This window comes from Haemorhous mexicanus, chromosome 11 (assembly GCF_027477595.1).
Source record: "Haemorhous mexicanus isolate bHaeMex1 chromosome 11, bHaeMex1.pri, whole genome shotgun sequence".
NCBI lineage: Eukaryota > Metazoa > Chordata > Aves > Passeriformes > Fringillidae > Haemorhous > Haemorhous mexicanus.
The window spans coordinates 5,079,975-5,103,568 of record NC_082351.1 but is presented as its reverse complement, the minus strand read 5'-3'; the positions used below and the strand labels follow the sequence as shown (position 1 = coordinate 5,103,568).

Below are 23,594 nucleotides of genomic sequence, written 5' to 3'. Positions count from 1 at the left end.
GCAGGTGAGGAACAAGGAGCTGCTTGATGAGGCTCTTCCTTGGAAAGGTGCCCAGAGCCCTCTGGGGAGCTGCAGGCACCCCACAGCACACTCCCTGCAGCTCAGGTCCTGTTCCCACCCCAACACCCCAAACTTTCATGACTCAGTGCTGCTCCTGCCCACAAACCTGCTCATCAGGTTGGCTAATGAGTGTGTTTGTCTCTGAATGCTGCAGTGTCAACCTTACTCACTGCATGAGCCCTGGGAACAACTCAGGCAGCAGCCAACACCCAAGGTCATTCCCAACTCCAAGTATGAAAACACATTCTTGAGGTGCTTTCCATTTGTTTTTGCTTCTATCACTTCTCCCAGTTTGAAGAGCTGCTTCCAGAAAAATAACCAGAGCAGATAATGGGTTTTATCCTGGTATACACTAAAGACAAAAATAAGTGATAATTTCTGAAAAATAACAGCTTCCTTCTGTAAAGAAAAAAAAAAAAAATTCTATTTATTTTTCAGTTTTCAGGGACAGCAGATTTTTCTCCTAATTTCACACACAGCCTCCTGTCCCCTATCTTTTGCTAGATACCAGTCTTGTGCCATTTTCAGGCTCCCATGGATAAAACATCCTTCTGGATGACTCCTTTCATTAGTGTGACTAACCTTGGAGACAGATATTGATGATACAATGCTGACTAGGCTTCCAGCTGCCTGAATCTTTAAGGAAGAATTTTTTAAAGACTTTAATATGAAGCATGCCTGTTAAAGCTGGTGATAATATTAATAAAATGAATCTCAGATGAGTTATTGCATATTTAACCACTATATTATCAAAATAGGATGGCAGTGAGGAACAACAAGCCATACTTCTGAGCCATGACAGGCTTTACACTCCATTTTATAGAATAACAAATGCTGGAACCAAATGCCATCCTCCTCTTGGATGACTCTATCTGCTTTTATAGTGTTGACACGAATTCCAAAACACTCCTGAACAATTAATGTTGTACCATCCACCAGGAATCAGGGATGTTTTGAAAGCCCAGTGGCTGCAGCTCTGAAGTCCATACACACAGTTTGTAAATACCAGATATTAAATAAATATTCTGTTTCTCTTCTTCTGTGGATGGGGCACCTGGGGACACAGGGCAGGGCCGGGTACATGGTTGGACTTCATGATCCTGAAGGTCTTTTCCAACCTAATTCATTCCATAATTCTTTGATTCCACACCCAAGGTGGTGTAAAACAGGTCAAATAATCGTGAAGTACCGGGAAAAAATGCCTTTAAGGTGAAGTCTCATTGCTCATGTGTGGAGTAATTCAAACAGCATTTCCACAAGTGCCAAAGGGCTTGGAATTACTCTGATTCCTCCCTCAGTCCTTAAGATCTCCAAAAATCACTATTTTGTATTAAAAACTCATCAAGCGTTGGATAAATCAGCCAAGACTCCATCTTCATGCAGAAAGCTGAATCTTTATGGTATAGCTGATATTTTAAATGGTTATCAGAAGGCACTGTGTCATATTTCATTGGTTGACAACACATTTACACCTGGTTTACTGGTCAGTACCTGGTATTTTGCATATCTATCAAACTTCTGTAGTTTTAGTTGGTTCATATATTTTTTTCTACTGGTTCTCATGGGACAAATCCCTTGTTCCTGCAGGTGCATTTGTTTTTCACCCTCAGAACAGACTGTTGTGTTGATGAACTCAGTTGATGAACTGCTCTTAGAAGAAGTGACAGGCCAGCTTTGGCACTTCAGCAGAGCAAAAAGGGCCTGGTTTCATGAGGCCTTTATTTTATAATTCTTCTCCCTGTCCATGACATCTCCCCCTTTTCATTAATTTAAAAAAGGCTCCTATGTTCTGATGTGGAAACAGCTCACTCTTGTGAGGGCATTATCTCATCAAGGTTATCTGTTAGATACAGGATAAGATACATAAAAGACCAACTCATCAGATTCTATCATGTCACTGACACAGGGCTTCACAGCATGAAAAAACAAAATCATGTCCAATGTCTCTTAGGGAAATGGAAATAAATGGCCATTGTTTTAAAGTCCAAAGAGTTGAGTTTATTCCCCTTTCTTTTTGTTTCAAAACCAGTATGCATGACTGTTGCTAAGAACATGAAGGGAATAACAAAACAAAACAATATATCTAGTGAAACAAGAACCTGACAGCAATCAGGAATACGTCAGGTGCAACAATTAGGAATATTTCAGATAATCCATCATTAATAACACATGTGAAAATGGATGATTATTAATCACCCAAATACTGTACCATCACCCCACAGTCTGCAAAAGCTGACAAACCTCAATTCAGTGAGGACTTGGATAATTATTGCTGGATAATAATTCCCAAGCTCACTCTAAAAACAGGTTCAGCTGTCATATATAAAGGGTCAAATTGCCAAGTCAAAGTGACTTCAATCTAATTTTGATGCAGAAAACATCTGGGTTTATTGGCAAGTTCTCCATCCAGGTAGAGCCAAGGTCTGGCCACTGCCCAGGCTCCACCTGGGAAGGAATGCCCTAAACACATTTTTAAAAAAGGCTCCTGAGAATAGCAGTCATGAGTAAAGGCCTTGGGGTTAAAGAATAATCCGAATATCTAGTAGCTGGATCCCTCTGAAGTTTCCTTCAGGACAGAGATGCTTCAAACACAGCACACTGCTGGAGTGCTTCTGTAATAATAACTGGGAAAACCACCAGACCAGCAGTTCGGAGGAGGCTTTCAACAAAGCTCAGGTATCTGTTCTTGGAATCTGAAAAATACTTAAAATTATGAGACAGCATTGGGTCAAACCACAGAGCCAGTGCAGGGAGCAGCCAGAGAGCTCAGCTGATCTAAGAGATGCATAAGCAGCTCGAGAACAAAAAAGAGGGATCCTGAAATGACACGTGTCTTTTAGATAATTGCACAAAGAGATGTTAAAGTATTTAAGAAGCCAGCTACAAATGCAGTAATAACATCTTATGAATAATGCCTTTTATAAAATCTGTAAATTCACTTCTTGTAATCAATATATCAGCAGTAACTGCCTTAGGAAGTTGAGCTAACACCTTTCTAAACAGTCATGTACCTGTGACAGCAAAATGAAACAAAGGAAAGCACTAAAGCAGCTTGCAATCAGTAACAGCCATAACAGAGAATCATCACCGACTCTTCTGTGCCATCTATGGAAGACAAAACAGCAGAGATTTAAATGAGCAATAAAATCTTTGACAAAACCAGGGGTGAACACTGAATCTTCTTTATCCACAGACAGATGTTTGTCAGGGTTTCATCACAGCTGTTTTAGTCAGAGTAGTCTGATCTCTTAAAAGAAAACAACTATATATCTTACAATGCAGAAAAGTAATATTTAACTGTCTTAGATTGCAGGGCAAGGTGTAACCAGAAGTATGTATTCTACCACTGTCTCTTAAAACCAGGTGGGGGAATGTTCTTTATCTCCTCCACAAACCCACCCTCCCTCCAGGAGATCTCTGCTGTCCATGGCCTCTGAGTGTCCCTGCAGGGCTGATCAAATTCCACCATCCCATGGGGAGATGCTCTGCCCAGGGGAGGAGCCAAGCATTCCTACCTGGATCCAATCTGCCCTGGGAACAGCCCAGCAGCCTTTGCCCACTGCATTCCCAGAGGAGCAGCTTTCTCCTGCCCTGCATTCCCAGAGGAGAGCAGGCCCATCTCCAGCAGCCCTGGAGCTGCAGAGGAAAACTCCCCCCTTGTGCAGGATCCCTGCTCCAGCAGAACCACAGCTGGCACTGCAGGAGGGCTGAGCCCCCTGGGATGGGACTGTGCCACCACCCTGAGCCCCCCTGGGATGGGACTGTGCACCCACCCTGAGCCCCCCTGGGATGGGACTGTGCCACCAGCCTGAGCCCCCCTGGGATGGGACTGTGCCACCACCCTGAGCCCCCCTGGGATGGGACTGTGCCACCACCCTGAGCCCCCCTGGGATGGGACTGTGCCACCACCCTGAGCCCCCCTGGGATGGGACTGTGCCACCACCCTGAGCCCCCCTGGGATGGGACTGTGCCACCACCCTGACACACAGGGGACAGGGCATGGTCTGACTCTGCAGTGGGTTGGTTTGTATCACTGCATTTTGTTTTCATTTTCCTAGTGAAGAACTGTAATTCCTATTCCCATATCTTTGCCTGAGAGCCCCTTAATTTCAAAATTATAATAATTTGGAGGGAGGGGTTTTACATTTTCCATCTCAAGGGAGGCTCCTGCCTTCCTTAGCACACACCTGTCTTTTCAAACCAAGACATTAACAAAATCTACAATAACACAGATTAAACAACACTCAAACTTGGTCAAAATTAATATTGACAGGCCAAAATGAATTTAATAGAACTCAGCCCTAAAAGAATATCAAGCTAAGAGAATGTAACTTAACATTACTCAAAATCTAACAATACCAGGGCTTAACTTAATGTAATTTTGCCAACACCTAATTTGCACTAAATAAAAACATAACAGAACTAAGTCTCAACAAAACAGGAATAGAACAGGAAATAGCTTAAAGTGAAGAACAATTAAACAGAACATTGTCCAAACTCAGTAGCACCTGAACTTACCAGAGATTGATCTAACAAAATGAACTGAAGATAACTCATCTTTAATCAAATTAACAAACATATCTTAGAATTACTCTAATCTGACAATATTGGATCTGAACTTTGCTTAATCTTCTTAATAATACACCTGCAGACAATCTGTGAACAGAATGATTTTTCTGGAGGCATTAAAAAGGGTGGAAAAAATCCATTGTAAGTTCATATATTGTAGATTCACGTATAATGGAGGATCAAAGATTACTCACTGCAAACACTTTTAGATATACAGATTTCTAGAATTGTGGCAATAAACCAGGTGCATGATTAAAACAACTTTGCTTGAGCGGCAAATTTTTTTTTGGTGATCTAATTATTTACAAACTTTAGGGAACTGCTGCAGATAAAATTCAGGGTTATAGGGCTTAGCTAAGAACTTAAAATGAATTGCTGCAAATAACCTAGGGAGAGGAGGAGAGCCACAGGCTGGGTGTGGAGCAGCCGTGGTTCTGAGGGGGTGCTGGCAGCTCCCCTTGCCCTTTGGCCCTCTGGTTCCTGAGGCAATGCCCCAGGTGAGGAGGAACAGGAAGGCTCCCCTGGATGGCTGCCAGCTGGTGGAGCCCATGCTGGACCAGCTGGGTCAAGAGATAAGAGAAGTGGAGATGGAGCCACTCAAGGGAAGAAGAAACTGGAGTCCCTCTGGCCCATCTTCAGGATCCACCACCAGAAAACCATAACGAGTGTCACCATCATACTTTCTGCAAAAATCCCTTCACCAGGATTTTTCTCCTGGGAAGCTGAGAAGCCTCAGAGAAAAAGGGAAACAATTCTTATCTCATTTGCTTCTCCTGTGTTTTGCTGCTTTGGAACGTGGTTTGGACATTGTTTACCAACAGGTGCTTGTTTCATTGGCTTCATGTGAATTGTTTTTACTCATTGGCCAGTCAGTGCCAAGCTGTGTCGGACTCTGGAGAAAGGATACAGTCAGAAGGCCAGAAAGCTACTAATCAAAACTTGTGTCTCTTTCTCTTTTCTTTAGTATAGTTTAGTACAGTATTCTTTTATATAAAACAGTAACATAAAATAATAAATTAGCCTTCTAAGAACATGGAGTCAGATTCATCTTTCCTCCCCTCGTTGGGGGTCCACGAAAATACCACATATGAGTACTGCACCAAGGAGGAGACAAAAACCTGATTGCCCAGTGGAAGAAGCAGGGCTGTGGGAACCTCTGCTGCCTGCAATGCGTCCAGACTTGGGACACCAACTCAGGGACAAACTGCAGCTGCAGGGTCCCCAAAAGCAAGCTGGAAGTGGTGACTGTCCAGCTTGTTCCTCTGCCCTGCAATGGTTCTGACTTCTCCCAGCTCGGGGACAGCAGAGGGGTAGTGCTGCTCTTCCTGGTCACTGCCTCTGCCTTTGCTGCTAGAACTGATGTCCCCTTGGTGCTGAAGTTACTGTCAGTTTTGGCATTCGTTTAAGGTTTTTAAAAGTTTGGGAAATAACACCAAACTGTGGAAACCCTTCCCAGCCAGAGCCATTCCCTGCCTGGAGGTCTGAGCCTGCTGCTCTGGCTGTGGCCTGGCTCTAACACCCTCCTCATGTTTGTTTTCAGGGAAGAATCATTGAGTGCACTTGCTGTGATGCAGAGGCTGCTCTGGGTGAAGCCTTTTGCCATCAAACTTGTTTTTTGAACTCTGAGAGACATCTTCCTCCTCCTCCTCCTCCTCAATGGACTATGAGTGCAATTACAGCTGCTTTCTGTGATGGAATATTTCTGTATAATAATTAAAGCAGCAGCATGATCACCTGGATCATGCATAAATGGGGGGGGGGGTGCTTTGGAGAAGGGTTTTGTGTAGCCTTTTATTTTAAAATAAAACTTGCTTTTCTGGGGGGAAAAAAAAGAGTTTTGCACTGAATGTAATTCTGAAGTCACACAAAACATGCAAGTGGGGTTTCCAGCTACTCCAGAGATCACTTGGGAAGAAAAATCATCAGGGGAAGCAAAATCTGCTGCGTACAACATTACAAAATAGAAATAGCCACTCCTCACACTGAGCAGTAGAACTGGGGGTATTTAGCACTAGAGGGAAGGACCTGGAAGGTGACAGAGCACTGGCAAATGTATCCTGAAAGGTTGAATGGAAGCCCCTTCTGCATTCACATCAGAGTTCATGTGAAAATGTTAAGTGTATGTGCCAGAGAGAGCTATTCCTAGATTCCCTAAGAATGCACCACAAGATTTTATAAGTAATCAATTCAAAAAGCTGGGAAACAGAAGAAAATTATTTATTTATACAGAGACAATCCCACCTCTTATGAATTATGAACTATACATTTATATAGCAGGCCATATGTGCTCATGAATAAATCCTTTTCCGAGACTCAAGACTTTGGTAGCTGTTCACTAAGTTAAACTTTACACATGTAAATGAGGAGAAGCCTAGGAAATGTAGATAGTTCCTTCCTAAGTAAAAGTCTTGCTTAAGCCAGTGAAACCCCCAGACCTCAGCAGGATTTTGCAATGTCCATTTGTATTTCTGGGACTGAAATCCTTAAAACAACTCGAGAACATCCCAAGAGGAGAAGAGCAAGACCCAGCTGAGTGCACTGAGGAGAAAAAGCTGCTTCATGTGTTTAGGATGTTGTGACTTACCAAGAGTATTTAGGCTGAGGATTTTTTTGTATTTGGCTGAATCAAACAACTAGCATTGAAAAGTGTAAACAACATTGTAATTGTTTTGTATTGCAATAACAATTAGCATTGTAAATTTAGCATTGAAAAATCATATGATGGTACAATTATGAGGAGAAAATGGTGTCATTTCTATTTAACTTATATGGAGCTGACATAAAAAGAGTCAAAGTGAGAGCAGCTTACAGGAGTTTTCACCTGTAAATTTTCACCTTTACCATTTCAAGCACAGTATGTTTGCACTGCTGGGGAACCCCACAGTACCTGGGGCTTTTTTAACCTTTAGAACTGCCTCAGCTGCATTACTGCTCCAGCTTTGAGCCTATAACATAATTAAAGCAACTCCATTTACAGCATACCTCACACACACACCTTTGTCACAGCTGTGAATTGTGATATGCCTGTTCCTATGCTTTTCTACCTCCAAGCCAGCACCTTTCTTTGACCTTTTACTCATCCTCAGCTTGTAGCTCCTCATGCAATTAAAGTGAGCCGCGCTTATTTTTAGCATGTACAAATATTCTGGGAACTACAGAACTGTTTGTCATCTCTGTTGGTAAAGCCCAATTGTTTTCATTTGTTGCTTGGTGGAAATTACCATGGAATTCAGTTATCTTTTTGTTGCTGGCAATGCTTACATTTCTTAGATAATTTCTCCTCTCCTGTGAGTTACTCCCACTGCTCCTTCCTCCTATCCCTAACATGGCTTTGCACAGCTTTAGGTGAACATCTCTTTTTAAAGAGTATTTCTCATCATTGTTTTTGTACTTCTATGTATTATTAAATGCAGCTGAAAGGATGCTGTCAGGTTTATATCCACATTTCAATCCAGGGTGGGATAACCTCAGTGAACCTTAGCTCACTCTCCTGTATCCTCTGCACTGTTTTGGGTGAAACACCTCACTGGAAAAAACAATAAAGCAGATAAACCACTGTAATATTAACATAGATTTTTTCCCATTAGATATCTATCTTTCTGCAGAGAATTTATATCTGAAAGGAATGTGGCTATAATATTTTCCATTAAATTATCATGCTGCTAAATCTTTCTTGGCAAAAGTTGTGGTAAGGTGCAACAACTCAACTGCTTGCTTGACAGCTTATTCCAGGAATAATGTGGAGGGGAAAAAAAGTTCTACTCATTCCTTCAGTAATGAGATGTTGGGGGCGCAAGGTTTTAATCCCTTTTGCTTTGGCAGGCTGCAAACAGGACACCAGATGGGAGATATTTAATAAATAAACACTACTCTGATCCACCTATAGCCAAGTCCTGACTCAGCCTCCTCTTACTGAAATCACTTGGAGCCTGGTCAAGTACAGATAAAGAGCTCATTTCAGCATTGGATCCCAGCTGAGCATTGCTGCAGCCAAACGAGGTTAGGAACCTGCTGCTGGGAGCCACGGCAGTGTGAGAGGTCAAGGCAGCTTTGCCTTGAACTCTCTTCAGTCAAGTTAGCCTAGACCAGGCCATTTCCTCTGCTTCCAGCTCTGGAAAACTTGGTAAAGCTGTTCCAGCACCTGGATGTCTCTGCTGTGCCACTGCCCCCTTGACATACTATTTTTTTCCTAAGAGTCTCTTTCCTTCCCAGAGTTAACTGGAACAGCCATGGGGGGATGGCCCCTCAACAAGGTGAAGCTTTAGTGTCAGGTACAGTTGCTCCATGTCAAACATACACTGATATAAGGTGGGCTGGTTATCAATCTCAAGTGGAGGCTCCAGAATCCATTTGAGCCAGCCCAGTAGGACTGTCCAGCAAAGAGAAGGTTTGGTTGTGGGATCTGATCCTCCTCTGGAGTCACAGCTCAGGAGATGCCCTGTCAGAGCAGACAGAATGCCACAGGCATTCAACAGGTGTCAGCCACACCATGGAACGCCTGGGCTTATCGAGTCCCATCATGTTAAACTAATAATTGATATTTTTTATTGCATTTGCAATAAACACTGCATAGAGATTGTTGGTCAGGGATTCCTCATCAATAAAACTCAAATTTTGGAATCACTCGTGCAAGTGGCTGGGGCAGCGTGAAGAGCATTTGGAGCAGGGAGGAGCCGGGACTGCAGACTGACTGCGGCAGATGCCTGAGGCCAGGCAGCTGATGACAGAGCTGCACTCTGGGGACAATCCCGGCTCCTCCAGCGGGGCTCCGCACTGTCCGGGATAACCTCGGAAACTGAAGCAGCCCAATGACCAAACCTGCCCTTCGGGGGAATCTCCCATGTTTGAGGGACACCAGAACTCCATCAGCACTGTGCACATGAACATCTCTGCTGTTCTCACGGCACAGCGCCTCTGGCACTCCAGGTTTTGGAGGATATCCTAAAATATTTGGGGGGTGTGTGGTGTCAGAGCCACGCTGCAGCAGAGGTCTTCGCAGTGCCACACACACCATCAAATGCTGCTGGGATTTTTATTTAACGCTGTTGCCAGCGTTGATTTTTTATTTAAAGCTGTTGGCAGCTTAACGGCCATAGCATTGGGCTCAGGGCTGAGCTGTCCCTGTGACCAAAGGAAATGACACCTGGAAGGTGGACACAGGGTAAAACCAGCATCCCAAGCAGCTGGCAGCCAGCAGGTTATCCCATAGGGTGTTTTAAAAATATCAGAACAGCACCAAGAGGTTTGCATGTTCTTGCCATGTCACAGAATGTGCTTCAGAGGATATTTGATTGAGACACTTTCTCCACACTGGTTGTGTCAGGTATGGCCTCATGGTGACTTCATCTGTTCTTTTACCTTCCTGTTCTCCTGGGACACCAACCTGTGCTCCATGCACTGAGTCCTGCAGGGCCCCCTTGTACCATGAACGTTGTGGCTCCTTATTCCACAGGACTTCCTGAAAAACTGTCTTCAATCTCTTTAGAGAAATAGAAGGATGATTGTGTAGCTGCAGTTCTTAGTTAGCAAAGGAAGTTCTTCTTGCCTGGTTCTAAATGTGGATATCAGTGCAACAGTCATGAGCTAGCTCATCACTCTCGTATTATTATTATACATACAAAATAAGGAATTATTGGAAATCTCATCAGCTAATTGTAACAAATCAAAATGGACTAAGCATCTGGAATCAGTCAGGATGATTGCTTCTCCTCAACCAGACTCATTTTGCCCTAGAAGACTGCATATAGCTAATTTAGTACAGACACACTCTCGAGAAAAAGAGAGACAATCAGCAACTGCAGTTCTCTACCCACAGCTCCGACCACTCTGAGGAAAACAGTGCAACAACATAGGATGCAAATTTGGATTTGTTGTTTTATTTGGTCTTAAAAAGATTTGGCTCTTTGTCCAATACTTCCAAGGACTGTGTTAGGAAAGATATCTTGCTGAAACAACAGACTACCTTCAGCAGGGAGGGCACTGGAGCTCCTCTGAGCACAGCTACTCACAAATTGCTCTGGAGCCTTGGGGTTTCTGGGGCAGACACTGGACCTGACATAAAATTGCATTTTCCTTGAGAGCAAGAAATGCAAAGACTTTGTGCTTCCACCTTGTTTTCTGTCTCCTTTGTTTTCTCAAGGAAGTACTGAGCCAGGAATAGATGCCATGCTCCTCGCTTTTGTTCTCTAACTGCAAGACTATCCTTTGCCTAAATATCAAAGAGAAACTTGCAAAACAAGAATTACAAGTTTTATGAAGACACAGCAAGCCAAATTAATTCTTGAGGCAATCACACAAACTAAATGCCGTTGAAAGACTCTCTTACTATCTGCTGGGGGAGAATTTCCTCCATTATAATGAAACATAGCTAAAAATATCCTGTGTTATAAGAACACTGGAGCTGAACATGAGGCAGTGCACTTAGGATGATTAATTGGTGTGTCACCAGCAGAAACACTTCTTGACTAAAGCATTTTCACTCACTGCTGCACCCTGGTTCCACTTCAGCTAAGGGAGAGTCCAGGGGATGATCTGAAGTTCTTTTAGATAAAGAGTTTTGATTTGCACAGGGCAATTTATCAGCTCTATCAGTCACAAAAACTTTTTATGACAGTAAGTCTACAGGTGCCACCAAGATTAAGTTAGGAGTTTCCTGGGGTCATGGACAGTTCCAGAAGTACAACCAGCAAAACACAAGAAAAAGTTAGAAAAGTTTTATTACAAGAGGTTTGTCAGTCTGGAATTCCTGAATCCTCCTACAAAGACTCAGAGAGAAGCCAGGTTTTATTACTTCAGAAAAAGTAAAGATTCGATGAAAAAAATTATGATAAATGATTTTGTTTCTGCAGCCTTTGTGAATGACATTGATCTGTTACTTGGCTTTTTTCATGCAGTGAAAAAAATGATGATTTATAAGCTCCGAGCACTTCCTTAGCTCCACATGCTATTTTTCCTCCCTTTATCACCTGAAAACTGCAGTAATTGATTGAAACGAAAAGTTGGACTACTTGTGAACAGGACTGTAATGTATCCAAGGCAACCAAAGGCCATGAAAATTATGCTGGACTAGGACAATGACAGAAGAGATTTTAAAAGTAATTAATGGGAAGAAATGCTTTATTGGGGAAAATGTTATTACGAGTTCGAAGCTGATGTTTTCTGAGAGGCTCATCCCCTTGCACAACTCGGGATGGGTTTAGCTCTGTAGAAAATACAGCATGTTATAAACCACACCACACGGACACGCAACAGCCTCAAAACACAAATAAACCCAAGTCCATCTTAAATGAGCTGCACTTAACAGGGACGGAAAGACAGACGTTGTTACTCATAGTCTAATTAAAGAAACTTAACAGTGCTATAATATTAGATTTACAGCTTGAGGAAAGGTCAATCCAAAGCGTCTCCACGAGCTGCCTCTCACACATTTCATTCCTGAGCCCGGGGGCTCGCTGCGGGTTTCGTGTACAGGATGAGCAGGAAGGGAAAGACATTTAAACAAAACGATGATAACTAATTGCGGGTAATGCTGGTGCGTTGTACTTGCTGCGCTATCCACGCAGGAGTGCAGTTTGGGGTAATAACTGGGCTAAATTAATTTATAAAGTTCCCAGGCAAAAGGGAGATTTATGTAAAACATCCTCAGAACACTGAACTAAGCGCTAACATTACTTCTGAGCCTCGCGTACGCGTACAGGCTGAGAGTAAATTCTGCCCAGCACCTCGAAGAACTTTTCCCCCCGCAGTGTGCGGGCTGTGCCCGAGCGGAGCCCTCAGCGCTGAGGGAGCCTCGGAGCCCTCACGGCCCCGCGTCCTCCATTTCCTGCGCCGCGGCGGCGCCCGCGCCCTGCCAAGATGGCGGCGGCGCCTGAGGGCCGGCTGAGGGCGGGATGCGGCCGCTGCCGCTCCCCTCGGCCCCATCCCGACCCCCAGGGCCGTTCCAGCCCCGTGGGCTCTGCCGAGCGCGGCACCGGCGCCTGGAGGTGTCCGGGCATGGCGGCGGGGAGAGCGGGACGGAAGTTTGAGGGAGTCCCAGCTGGCGGAGGCTGCCGGGGGATGGGGAGGCGGCAAGTCCCGGGCGGGTCTTGCAGGGGCACGCGGGTTTCCCGCTGGAGGCCTGGGGCTGCCCGGCTCGGTGCGGGAATCCGTGCGGGACAGAGGAGTGGGGCTCCTCGGTACAACATGGAGTCACCGCGCGGAGCAAAGTGACTAGGCCAGGCCGGGCAGCCACAGGCAGGAGTGAGGCGGGCTCCAACGCTCCCGCCAGCCACTTGGGTGTGTGCGGTACCGCGCCGCCGCTGCCAGGGCTGCGCTGTGCCAGGGCTGCGGTGTGCGCGGCGCGGGCAGAAGCGGACGGTGAGTCACGGGAAAACAGCGCGAACAGCGCGATAGCCGCCATGGCCTCCCCACCCGCCCCCCGCCAGCGCGCGGGAGGCGCGCCCCGCCCACCCTCCGACCACCACGGTTGGGTGTCCCCGTCTGCCGCTCCCATTGGCCGCTCCTCAGCGTCGCTCTGCGCCCATTGGCCGAGGCGGGCTCCGGCGAGCCGTGCGCACAGCGGCGGGGCGGGGTGAGCCGACGGGCCGTGTGCACACCGCGTGTGGCGCAGGCAGCGGGACCGGCGGGGCCGAGTGAGCCAGCGGAGCTGAGTCGTGCGGGGGCCGCGGCCGCGGGGAACCGGACCGCAGGTACCGCCGGGGGGCCGCGAGGGAACCGCAGGGGAACAGCCGGGGGTCCCGCGGCGCCCCGAGGCGGCAGCGAGGGCACTGCGCGGGACGGTGATGGCGCTGGCGCACTCCGGCCTAGCGCGCGGGAAAGTACGACCGGGCGGGCGCCGGCGCCATTCCCGGCCCCGCGGCGCGCTGGGGAGGCCGTGAGGGCCGCTAGGGCCGTGAGGGCCGCGGGCCTGGAGAGGGCGGCGGGCGCCGGCGGGTGAGTCAGGTCTGGGTTCCGGGAGCGCCTAGGGAGCCTGCGCCGCTCGGGGGAGGGAGGCCGGGGCTCTGGGCGAGGAGGGAGCCGCTCCGCTCGGCCCGGGCGCGGCCCGCAGGGGCCTCGCTCTCGGTCTCTTGGCGGGGGGTGGTGGGCGGCGGGGCTGGGGCACCGCTGCACGTGGCCGCCTGGGCGTGGGGAGGGGGAGCCCGGCCGGCTCGCCCGTGAGCCAGCGAGTTTGGGGAAAAGAACGTCCTGTGAGTCTGGGGACTGCGGAGAACGGACTGGAATTGAATATTTTCTTCACTAAATTGTTAATTTTTTTTTTTTATTTAATTTTGAGTCCCCGCTAAAGTCCCGTCGGCGGGGCCGCGGCCCGCGCACCACGTGGTTCCCCACGTGTGGGGCGCTGCCGGAGACCAGAGGGTCGAGGTGTCGCAACTGTTTGCTCCTGCCACAGGCACGGATGGTGGCCTGCTCTAGATCCAAATGTGACCTATAAATGGATAGGAAAAATAGTCTGTGCCATCTGCAGATCGCGGACTGCGCGGCGGCCTTTTATTTGAGTTCCTGTCTGGCGTACTTCTCAAGTAACCGCTGTTAGTCATTTAGGAGCCGGCATTGTCACAACGTTTATTAAATCTAATAGTGAGTTCTGATTTCCTGTGTGCACTCAACGTGATCCCGTTGCCACGCAGCATTGGGGTTGCCTAGCCCGTGTTTCTTTCTTCAGTGCAGACTTGACTAGTGTAGCAATCCTGCATCCGTCCTCAAAGGGAAGAGGTTAAATAGGTTCACTAGAGCTGTGCAGCGGTGCTGAGAGTTACAGGTTTAACCTGCCATTTTAACTGACTTTGTTAGTGTCTGGGCTGAATGTTATGTTTAAAGCCTCACATGTTGCCCGTGGTGTTTAAGTTTAAAATTTCATACAGATAGACTTAAAAATTACAGGGGAGGGTGGTAAAATGTGCATATTTGTTCAATAGTGTTTAGCCCTTTCCATATTAACTAGTACGTATAGGCGGAAAGTGCTACTGAGTCACTCCTTGATGAACTTTTGTTCTCTTTCTTGTTTGTGTCAACAGAGATATCTAAGAATTGCTTGTCTAAGTGGAGTCATGATGTCCTTTTGGCCTGGTTTCTGTCCCCTCTTGAGTCTTAGTTAATGTTCAGCAGTCCTGGGTCAGCTTGGCTGTGAAATGAGTTGAGGGGTCCTAAATGGAGAGTAAGGATTAGCTTTTCACTTCGGCAGGTTTCCTTGAATTTTCAGACTAGTTTTTTTCAGAATTGGCATGTTACTACCTTAATGGCCAGAATACTTAATTTTGTATGTTGTTCTAGTGAGAACAGAAGAGGGAGACAGGAGCATCACTAACTTTGCTGTAGCTGGTTTTCAGGTTACAGTGTGGAAATTAACTGCTAAATACTGAGTGGCTTTGGTGGTAGTCGTGTGTCCTGTGTTCAGGAATTCTTACAGCATGTTGCTTGGGAAATAAAACCTCACAGATGGTATTTCTTTTAAAATGAGTAATGTTTTGCCTTCTCTTTTGAAATTTAATGCTAGCTTATGATTATCAGGCCTTTCTGCCTCTTCAGTGCTCCAGAGGACTGCAGGGCTGTACTTCCTGTCTCGTTGGGGTTTCATCATGCTGGGCTCTGGCTTGTCCAATTCACGTGTGGTGCTGTGGGTTGCTCACAGCAGCCTGGGAAGGCCCTGCTGATTTCCAAAGGGTGCCTCTGCTGGAGCTGCCTGGCTGGAGGGCTTTGCATGTGCTGGCTGGAGCAGTGGCTTGATGTACTCTGTGCTTTGACTGGAGGAGTGAAGTCCTGCTGATAGCGGCTGCAGGTGCTGTTTGTAGGTCAGAAGAAGCACTGAAGTAGAGTGAGGGGGGTCGCCCCTGTTCTCTTGGGCTGTTGGATCCTAAGGAGCTGCTGGTATCCAGAACAAGCCTGAGTTATCTCAGAGGTGAAGCTCAGCTTCCTTTTTACTATGAGGAGCCCAAGTTAGTTGTATTTTAGTTTGTTAAAACAACTTCTTTGGAGGGCATCTAGGCTAAAAGCCATATAAAATGAGGAGTGTTACAGTGGAGCTTTGTGGCAGTGTTTTACATCATCAGGTCTAAAGGGGCTCCTAAAACTGAGCTGAATATTGCTGAATCTTATGCATGAAGGCTGGAGATGAATAGCACCTCTCCTGTTTTAAGAGTCTTGAATATGTATTAACTGCAAAGCCACAGAAAACAGAGTATGAGACAGAAAACTTCTTGTGTCAGAGGTGTCTCCTACAACTAGGAGAATCATCAATAAACTCCCACTTTAAAGTTTGGTGCTCAAGTTGCACTCAAAAACTTGAGATGTGTCCTAGGAAAGTGCTGTGGTGCCACAGGGATCTTTGTCATCAGTCCCTGCTCTTTAGCAGTATGGCCACCACACAGAACAAGGTCTAAAATTCATTCTTAATAATGTTTCAGCTTCCAGCTGCAGTTACAGAGGTCTTTTGGAGGAGTTCAGGGAAATTAACTACCTTCTCCCTTCTGTAGAAAGGTAAGGTTTGAGGTGAGAAAGCACAACTAGTCTTGAGTTTTGGGAGCTAATGGAGGAGGCAGTGCCTTGCTGTATCTTGCAGAATTTAACCTGGCTCAGAAATGAGATGAGGCTGTAGTCTTAATTTCTTTTCCATTACCACTTTTCCTGCCCTGGTGAGGTAAAAATCTGGTTCTGGTATGTAAGAAGGGAGGGGATGATGACACATGGACAGACAGGACAGGCTGCTTTGTGTAACACATCTGAGCTGTGGAAAACAGTGATAGCTGGGACTGAAAACTTTCCAAGAAGACTTAGGTAGCTCTCTTACAGAAGGCTTACTTAAGGTGGCCTTGATAGATAAAAGGAGCTGCTGGAAACTTGCCTGTGATGACAAAATGGAGGGGTATTGACTAACAGAGAAGTGTTTGAACTTGGGTGGTTTTTACAGTGCTCATTTCTTTCTCTTGAAAGTAACTGAAAACTGTAATGGTGTCCAGAGTGCTTGGAGGCTCTCCATTTAAGGGCTTGTCCTGTGAACCAGCCTTTTCTGGATGTTGCTCCTTGAAGGTGGCCGTTGGCTTTCTCTGAAAACTGAATCCTTACAGTTCACACTGCTGGGGAATTCTGTCCTGTGTTAGGCTTGTCAGGATGCAGGCAAGTAAAACCAGTGTCAGCTGCAGCCACCTCTCACTGGTAAACCCATTTGCAGTTCCAGATCCTTTACAGGAGGGATGCAGAAGTTTAACATGGAAATACTGATGGAGAGAAACTTCAGGCAGACTGTTGGGATGTGTTTAAGGAATCTGAGGATGGAGCAGCATGCTCTGTAATCACCTTTGTATGGCAGCTGTAACCTTCCACTGCTGTTGAGCTCAGGGTGGGCACAGGGGCCTCTGAAGATAGTGGTGTTTTAATTAATCTTATTCTAGAAGGATCCTTGCACAGAGATTGGTGTTCAACTTTAGATTTCTGCTTCAGTTTGTATAATCTTTACCAATTTGCTGTATAGCAGAGGAAGAGAAACTTGAGGTTTTCCCTTTGAAGGGGCAGTTAAAAAGGAAAAAAACCTCTGAATCAGATGTAAAACTTCTGTATTGGCATTCTTTTGAGGCAGTGAGGAGTGAGCTTTTGTCCCTTCTGCAGCTGCTGACCCAGACTGGCAGAAGGACACACTAGCTGTAGGTTACCATTAATCTTGGTGTAAAAGCTCCCCCGCTGTGTGTCTGGAGTAGGTCTGGCTCACCTGTCACACATTTGTCTTTTACCATGCATTAACCTGGCTGGTTCTGTCAGTGCTTCCTGTGGGCCACTGCCAGCAGGTCCCAGTCCTGTCACCTCGTGCTGGAGTCTCGGCTTCATGGTTGGGAGTGAAGCCTCTTCAGATGTGCTGTAGGTCTCTTACAGCTGGTGCCTACTATTTTGCTCTTTTTAACAGATTTTGTGTTGCCATTTGATAATGCTTTAATGTGAGGACTGTTAAAAGAGTTGTATTGAAGTGAAGAATATATATATTTAAAATTCAGAGACCCCATCTTGGCCCTCTTGCAAATGAAAAGCAGCATCCACTGTGGTGCCTGAGCCCAGTTCCTGCAGTTGGCTGTGCCTGTGTTTTCCTGTTCTGCAGTGTCAACACGGTTGCTATGAGAACAGGAATAAACAGTGGCACAAGGAGTGCCAGCTGCTGCCAGCAGAGCGGGCAGTGCTCAGCCCTGGCTGGCCTCAGAAGGCATTGGAAATCTTGAACACTGAAATGAGGCAGAGAAGAGTGAGTTGTGTGTGAAATCAAGTGAATCTCTCTAAGTGCTCCAACAACCAGTTGCTTTAACCTTGTTTAGATGTGTCTGAGGTCCTCTTGCAGCTTTTCACTCCTAACCCTAACCTGGCCATCTTACATTTTGAGGGCAAAATCCATCATCTGGTCCAGCTGGAAGTTAGATGTGGGATTACAGAGATGACATGCTAGAGTATGGACCTCTTGTATTTTAAATCTGTGGTTGGAATAACCATTGCAGAAGACCATCAGAGAGAGAGGAACTGTTTCAAGGGAGGAGTGGATAAAAAGCCACAATAAATTTGTGAAACATTGAGGTACTTTGGAAATAGCTAAATGACAATTCATGTTTAGATGCACACTTTGTATTTAAGAGCTAAATCTGGTTCCTTCTGGAGGTCATGTGTTGTTCTACTGCTCCTGTAGTGGCTTTCTTCAAGACTGAGCTTGTGGGACATTCCTGTAATCTGGGATGCTGGAGGTCTGGGAAGAGGGGAATCATTCTGTAACGTGAATAAACGGCAGGGTTACAGGGGGATTACCTTGAAGGGGGATCGGGTAAACTGTGAAAGATGCCAGATAATGATTGTACTTCTGTTGGGTAAGGAATGAATTGGGAGAGCGTTTGTGAGGTATTTAAACTGCAGGAGACTTCATCAAAACAAAACTTGACATGCATATTTTTAGAGCCATGTATTTGTCTTTAAGCACACTTCAAAAAGGCTCCAGTTTAAATGTCTAACTTCCTTGTTCTTTTCTTTCTGGCTCTGGAGGTGTTGTGTGAGTGTCCTGCAGCTCAGAGGAGGTGTGGCAGTGTGAGCACAGTCTGGAACCTGCTCTGTCACCGTGGGCTGGATCTCTTCATGCAGTACTGACCTCCATTCCCAGTTTGGGCTGTCAGAACTGCCTGTCTGATGCATCCAGAGCATTTTAAGGATGTTTTGCCCAGTTAGCCTTCTATGTAGTTGGCAAGTGTCTGCTATCTTAACATCTATGGCACTCCAGGTTTACATGAAAGAAAATGTAAACCTGGAGTGCCATATGCATCCTGAGCTATAGGTTAATTACAAGCTGTTTAGGTCATAAAAGACCTAAAGTCTTCAAATGTTAAGCTAAAGGGCTTTTGAAAGCTTTAGCTTTAATACTGCCTATTCCTACACTGGCTTCCATTCAATAAAGGTTGTAGCTGCCAGGCAGATCCTTCAGGAAAAAATGTAACAACTACCAGGAGGAAATAACGTGTAGAGATTAGGTTTCTGGCTTTTGAGTTTAACTCTCAGCAGCAAGGAAGAAGGTGCTTTACTGGAAGGGAAATGACCTTAAGGCTGCTGCTACAATAGTTTAAGGGATTTCCTTCTCTTTTTCCCTCTCCCTGAACATGTTGGAATTTCTTGAAGTAAAGGGTGCCTACAAAATACTTAGAGGAAAAGTTACATAGCACATTGTCTGTTCAAAACTGTCTTACTCAAAGCAAAGTGGAGGCAAACTTCTATCCTTGTAGTGGTTTCAGTGATCATGATCAGATACTGTACAAGAAAGCACTGACTTAGCTGGAAGTCCTGTATGGTTTGCACTGCCTTTGCTGAGGGGCTGGGAAACCTCTGAATCTCTCATTTTAAAGTAGCCTTTGGCTGGGGGAGCAGAAGGTGCTCAAAAACGTCTTTCTTGTTCAGACAGGTGATCTGCAGCCATGAGCAGCAACGAGTGCTTCAAGTGTGGCCGTACTGGCCACTGGGCCCGGGAGTGCCCCACTGGGATGGGCCGTGGCCGTGGCATGAGGAGCCGTGGCAGAGGTGAGTGGGGCTGGGCAGCTGTTCTCTTTCTCTGGACAGCAGATCTCCAGCTGGCTGCTGTGTGCACTGGGTAAACCAGGCTCTGCCAGCCCCGAGTGAAGAAGTTGAGAATCTAATTGATAACAGGAACCAGGAAAACTTGTCTCTACCTAAGAGTTTGGCTGGGGGCTCTGAGATTGAAGCAAACTTGTCAATTCAGTTTGGGATTAATTCTTTAAAGTATTCTGAATGTAATACTTACTTCTGTTTATTTTCTTTTACCCTTTTCAAGCAGGCTTCCAGTTCATGTCTTCGTCTCTGCCGGATATCTGTTACCGCTGTGGTGAGTCTGGCCATCTTGCCAAGGACTGTGACCTTCAGGAGGATGGTAAGTATCACTAAATATTCCATCTCTTCAGTGCCACAGGCAGAGCTCTGTGGCTGAAGAGAAGGGTGCTGGGGTTCCTTGGGAACAAGCAGTGCACGTGCCCTGTTTGTAGCATGCTGCCCCTCACGCTACCAAGGTTTTATAGTCTTGTTTGGTATGTTTTTCTTATTGTGGAAGCCTGCTATAACTGCGGTAGAGGTGGCCACATTGCGAAGGACTGCAAGGAGCCCAAGAGGGAGAGGGAGCAGTGCTGCTACAACTGTGGCAAGCCCGGCCACCTGGCCCGCGACTGCGACCACGCAGACGAGCAGAAGTGCTATTCTTGTGGAGAGTTTGGGCACATTCAAAAAGACTGCACCAAAGTGAAATGCTATAGGTAAGGATTGACAGGAGGCACCTCTTGTGCTTTATGCATTCTCTGGTTTTGGTTAGCAAATACAGTTTGAACTGTTACCTACTCTTGTTCAGAACTAAGGCTTAAGCACTTCCTGGCAAGATGGAGTACAGATTCCATTATGTATCTCTAGATGGCCACTCAGTGCAGGTGTTCAGTCATTGGAGCTGTGCAGAAAGGGTCATGTCCTTTTGCAGAAGGTAGCAGGAGGTACTTGGCTGTGGCAGAGGTAGGCACCCTGTGTCTTCTGCCAGAGCTAACAAACCCCAGCTGCACTGCCCAGCTGACTGGCACAGCCAGCCCCTGCAGGAACACACTGAAGATGCTTTGCTTATGGGAACAGTGAATAGAAGTGGGTGTTAAATTGGTTTGAAATGCCATCTTCTTCAGAGTGTTGTCTGGTTTTTGAATGCAGCATATACCAGAAACAGCACAGTTCTGAGAGCAGTATTCTTCACCCCCACCAGCATTCCCTGCTGTGGAGGAAGGAGAGAGAACATGGTGTATTTGAGTTAAAACTAGTTATTCTCAAAACAAGGCTAAACTGCAAGCATAAGCATCGGGAACAGGCAAAACCCAGGACACAATTGGGAGAAAAACTCTGCCAACACAGAAGGCTGATGTACAGTGATTCTGGCACATACAGTGATTAGTGTGAGTTGATCATTTGGGAACAGTTCATGGCTCTGCTGAAGACACACTTGCTTCATGTCAGAGAATTCTGAACAGAAGCCTTGAATGCAGGACTAGCGTTCCATGAAACTGAAGTAGACAATGTCCTGGACTGAGGAGGATTGCTCCTGTGGGTGTTGTGGCTGTTCTGACAGAACCTTTGCCTTTGCAGGTGTGGTGAAACTGGCCATGTAGCCATCAACTGCAGCAAGACCAGCGAAGTCAACTGCTACCGCTGCGGCGAGTCAGGGCACCTTGCACGGGAATGCACAATTGAAGCTACAGCCTAATTATTTTCCTTTGTCGCCCCTCCTTTTTCTGATTGATGGTTGTATTATTTTTCTCTGAATCCTCTTCACTGGCCAAAGGTTGGCAGATAGAGGCTACTCCCAGGCCAGTGAGCTTTACTTGCCGTGTAAAAGGAGGAAAGGGGTGGAAAAATCAACTTTCTGCATTTAACTACAAAAATGTTTATGTTTAGTTTGGTAGAGGTGTTATGTATAATGCTTTGTTAAAGAACCCCCTTTCCGTGCCACTGGTGAATAGGGATTGATGAGTGGGAAGAGTTGAGTCAGACCAGCAAAAACCCTCTCTGGGTTACAGGGAAGTGATCCTATGCAGGAGGAATGAAATTCTGGAAGTGTCTAAACTTCCTCATAACTTTTATTTTATTCCAATGGCCTTGGATTGTCTGACCTCAGTAGCTGTTAACACCAAGTGATATCTGCATCAGGCCCTACCTAGAGCATATAGCTGAGTGGGAGTAAACAAACAAGATGCACATGCCTGTTAATGGCCATGAGAGAGAGAGAGAAATCTGAAATAAATCTAAAGTAACAGTAATTCAGTCAGTGAATGTTAATGTTGGAGATACAGAACGCAATGGGAAGCTTTTGGATAAATATCTCAAAGTCAATCTGAAACCCAGACATCAGTGCTCATAGCATAAACAATTTGGAGCTATTCAGGAGTTGCAAATAAATGCATTTTCACAGAAATCAAGATGTTATTTTTGTATACTATATCACTTAGACAACTGAGTTTCATTTGCTTGTAATCGGTTTTTAAAGTAAGATGGTAAGAGCAATTGAAGTCCTAGAACATAGAAAATGTAATTTTAAACTATCAATAAAGCTGGAGGAGGAAGGGGAGTTTGGCTAAATTTCCTTTTGTTTATTTTTGGTTTTCCTGTACACAGTGCAAAACAACATATTAAAAGGGGTATGTTGAGGTTCAGCTTGGCCTTTTCTTTTCTGCTGTCTCATGCTGAGGTCCTGTCTGCACATGTTCATGGGTGTAGGGGCTGGATGGGGGGCTGATTACATCTGTGCTGGTGCACTTCAAGTGTTTAATTAAAAAGCACTAAAGGAGGAGGTTGCTGGAGGTGCAGGGAGTTCCAAACTCTGAGTAGGTCAGAGTGGAGTTTGAGCTGTCACAGTGGCACTGAGAACTGAAGGCTTCTGCACTTGTCCTGTCCCTGTGCTGGTTCACTGGGGGTCAGTGACCAGGCTGAGAAAGGAGCTGATAGAGAGGCTCTTCACATGCACTCAGTGAGTAAAGTCAGAGTAAAGCGGCTCTTGGCTGACCAGTGCTTCACCCTAAGGCAGCTGGAGGAGGGGTGTGCTAACACCTGGTGGGAGGACTGGGCTTTGCCTGGAGTGTCTGAGCTGCTGGCTGTGCTCCAGCTCTGGCCGCTCCCCTAGAATCTGGAGTGCTGGATTCGTGTTTGAATTGTCACTAAAGGTTTTCCTTTCCAGTCCCAAAGGCTGTGGGTGCTGTAGCACTGAGAAGGGGGCTGTGGTGTCTGTCCCTACAGAAGTACCAGACTGGCATCTGCAGCTGTGCTGGAGACAGCTGAATTGGCAGTGGCACTTGTAGCTCTGTTATCATTACAGTTACTGTCAGGGTAACATTCCTGGTAATTTTGGAAGCAGCAGTGAAATGTCTGGGCTCTTCTGGGGTAGTGCAGATACACAGCACAAGGTGGCTCAGCCTGCTAGGCTGGGACAAATTTAAGTTTTTGCACACAATTATCTTAGTTAAGCAGCAGTAAAGTTTGGACCTCTCTGATTGCAAACACTTGGAAGTCTTTGGGACTTCAATGACAATTACAAACTGGTATTTTCCCCTAAAAAGATCTATATTTTTATACAAAGAAAAAAAGATTTCAAAGCTGAGGAACACAAACTAGGCTGTAAGTTCCAGAAATAGAAAATTACTTCAAAAAGAGTTGTCTCTTCCTTAGTCGTCTTTCTGTGAGAACATTGGTGCTGCTGTTCATAGTGTTTCCCAAGCGAACAGGAGCTGGAAAAGCTTGTGGTGATTTCATACATTGTGAGACGTGGGAAAAATCAATTCTTCATATGTCTCATGTTCTTTTTCACTAACACTGAGGCATCTCCTCACTCCTTATGGCAAACTCATGAAGTGGTTACAGAGAAGGACTGTTCGTCGGGAATTGAGTGACCGGACAAGGGGCAGTGGGTACAAACGGAAAGGGGAAGCTTGGATCAG

The 23,594-nt window shown here is 46.0% G+C and overlaps 2 protein-coding genes across 5 annotated transcripts; both read left to right on the top strand.

The window, feature by feature from the left end:
• The first annotated feature begins 5,117 nt into the window (after positions 1 to 5,117).
• On the top strand, positions 5,118 to 6,219 carry LOC132332524 (protein BUD31 homolog). The gene is given in 6 exon segments (XM_059856941.1): positions 5,118 to 5,223; positions 5,226 to 5,334; positions 5,712 to 5,734; positions 5,737 to 5,870; positions 6,170 to 6,194; positions 6,197 to 6,219. Coding segments are annotated over 6 exon segments (420 nt in total).
• Positions 6,220 to 13,156: 6,937 nt separating this feature from the next.
• Positions 13,157 to 22,316, top strand: CNBP (CCHC-type zinc finger nucleic acid binding protein). Of its 4 annotated transcripts, none has more exons than XM_059856117.1 (5): positions 13,157 to 13,316; positions 19,528 to 19,647; positions 19,919 to 20,014; positions 20,189 to 20,390; positions 21,253 to 22,316. In XM_059856117.1, the coding sequence occupies exons 2-5, from the start codon at positions 19,545 to 19,547 to the stop codon at positions 21,368 to 21,370; spliced, it is 519 nt and encodes a 172-aa protein (XP_059712100.1). In that variant the 5' UTR covers positions 13,157 to 13,316; positions 19,528 to 19,544; the 3' UTR covers positions 21,371 to 22,316. The 4 variants fall into 4 exon arrangements, with proteins under 4 accessions (XP_059712100.1, XP_059712103.1, XP_059712102.1 ...); XM_059856120.1 differs by having other exon boundaries at positions 13,158 to 13,316; positions 19,922 to 20,014; positions 20,192 to 20,390; XM_059856119.1 differs by having other exon boundaries at positions 13,158 to 13,316; positions 19,922 to 20,014.
• Positions 22,317 to 23,594: the final 1,278 nt, after the last annotated feature.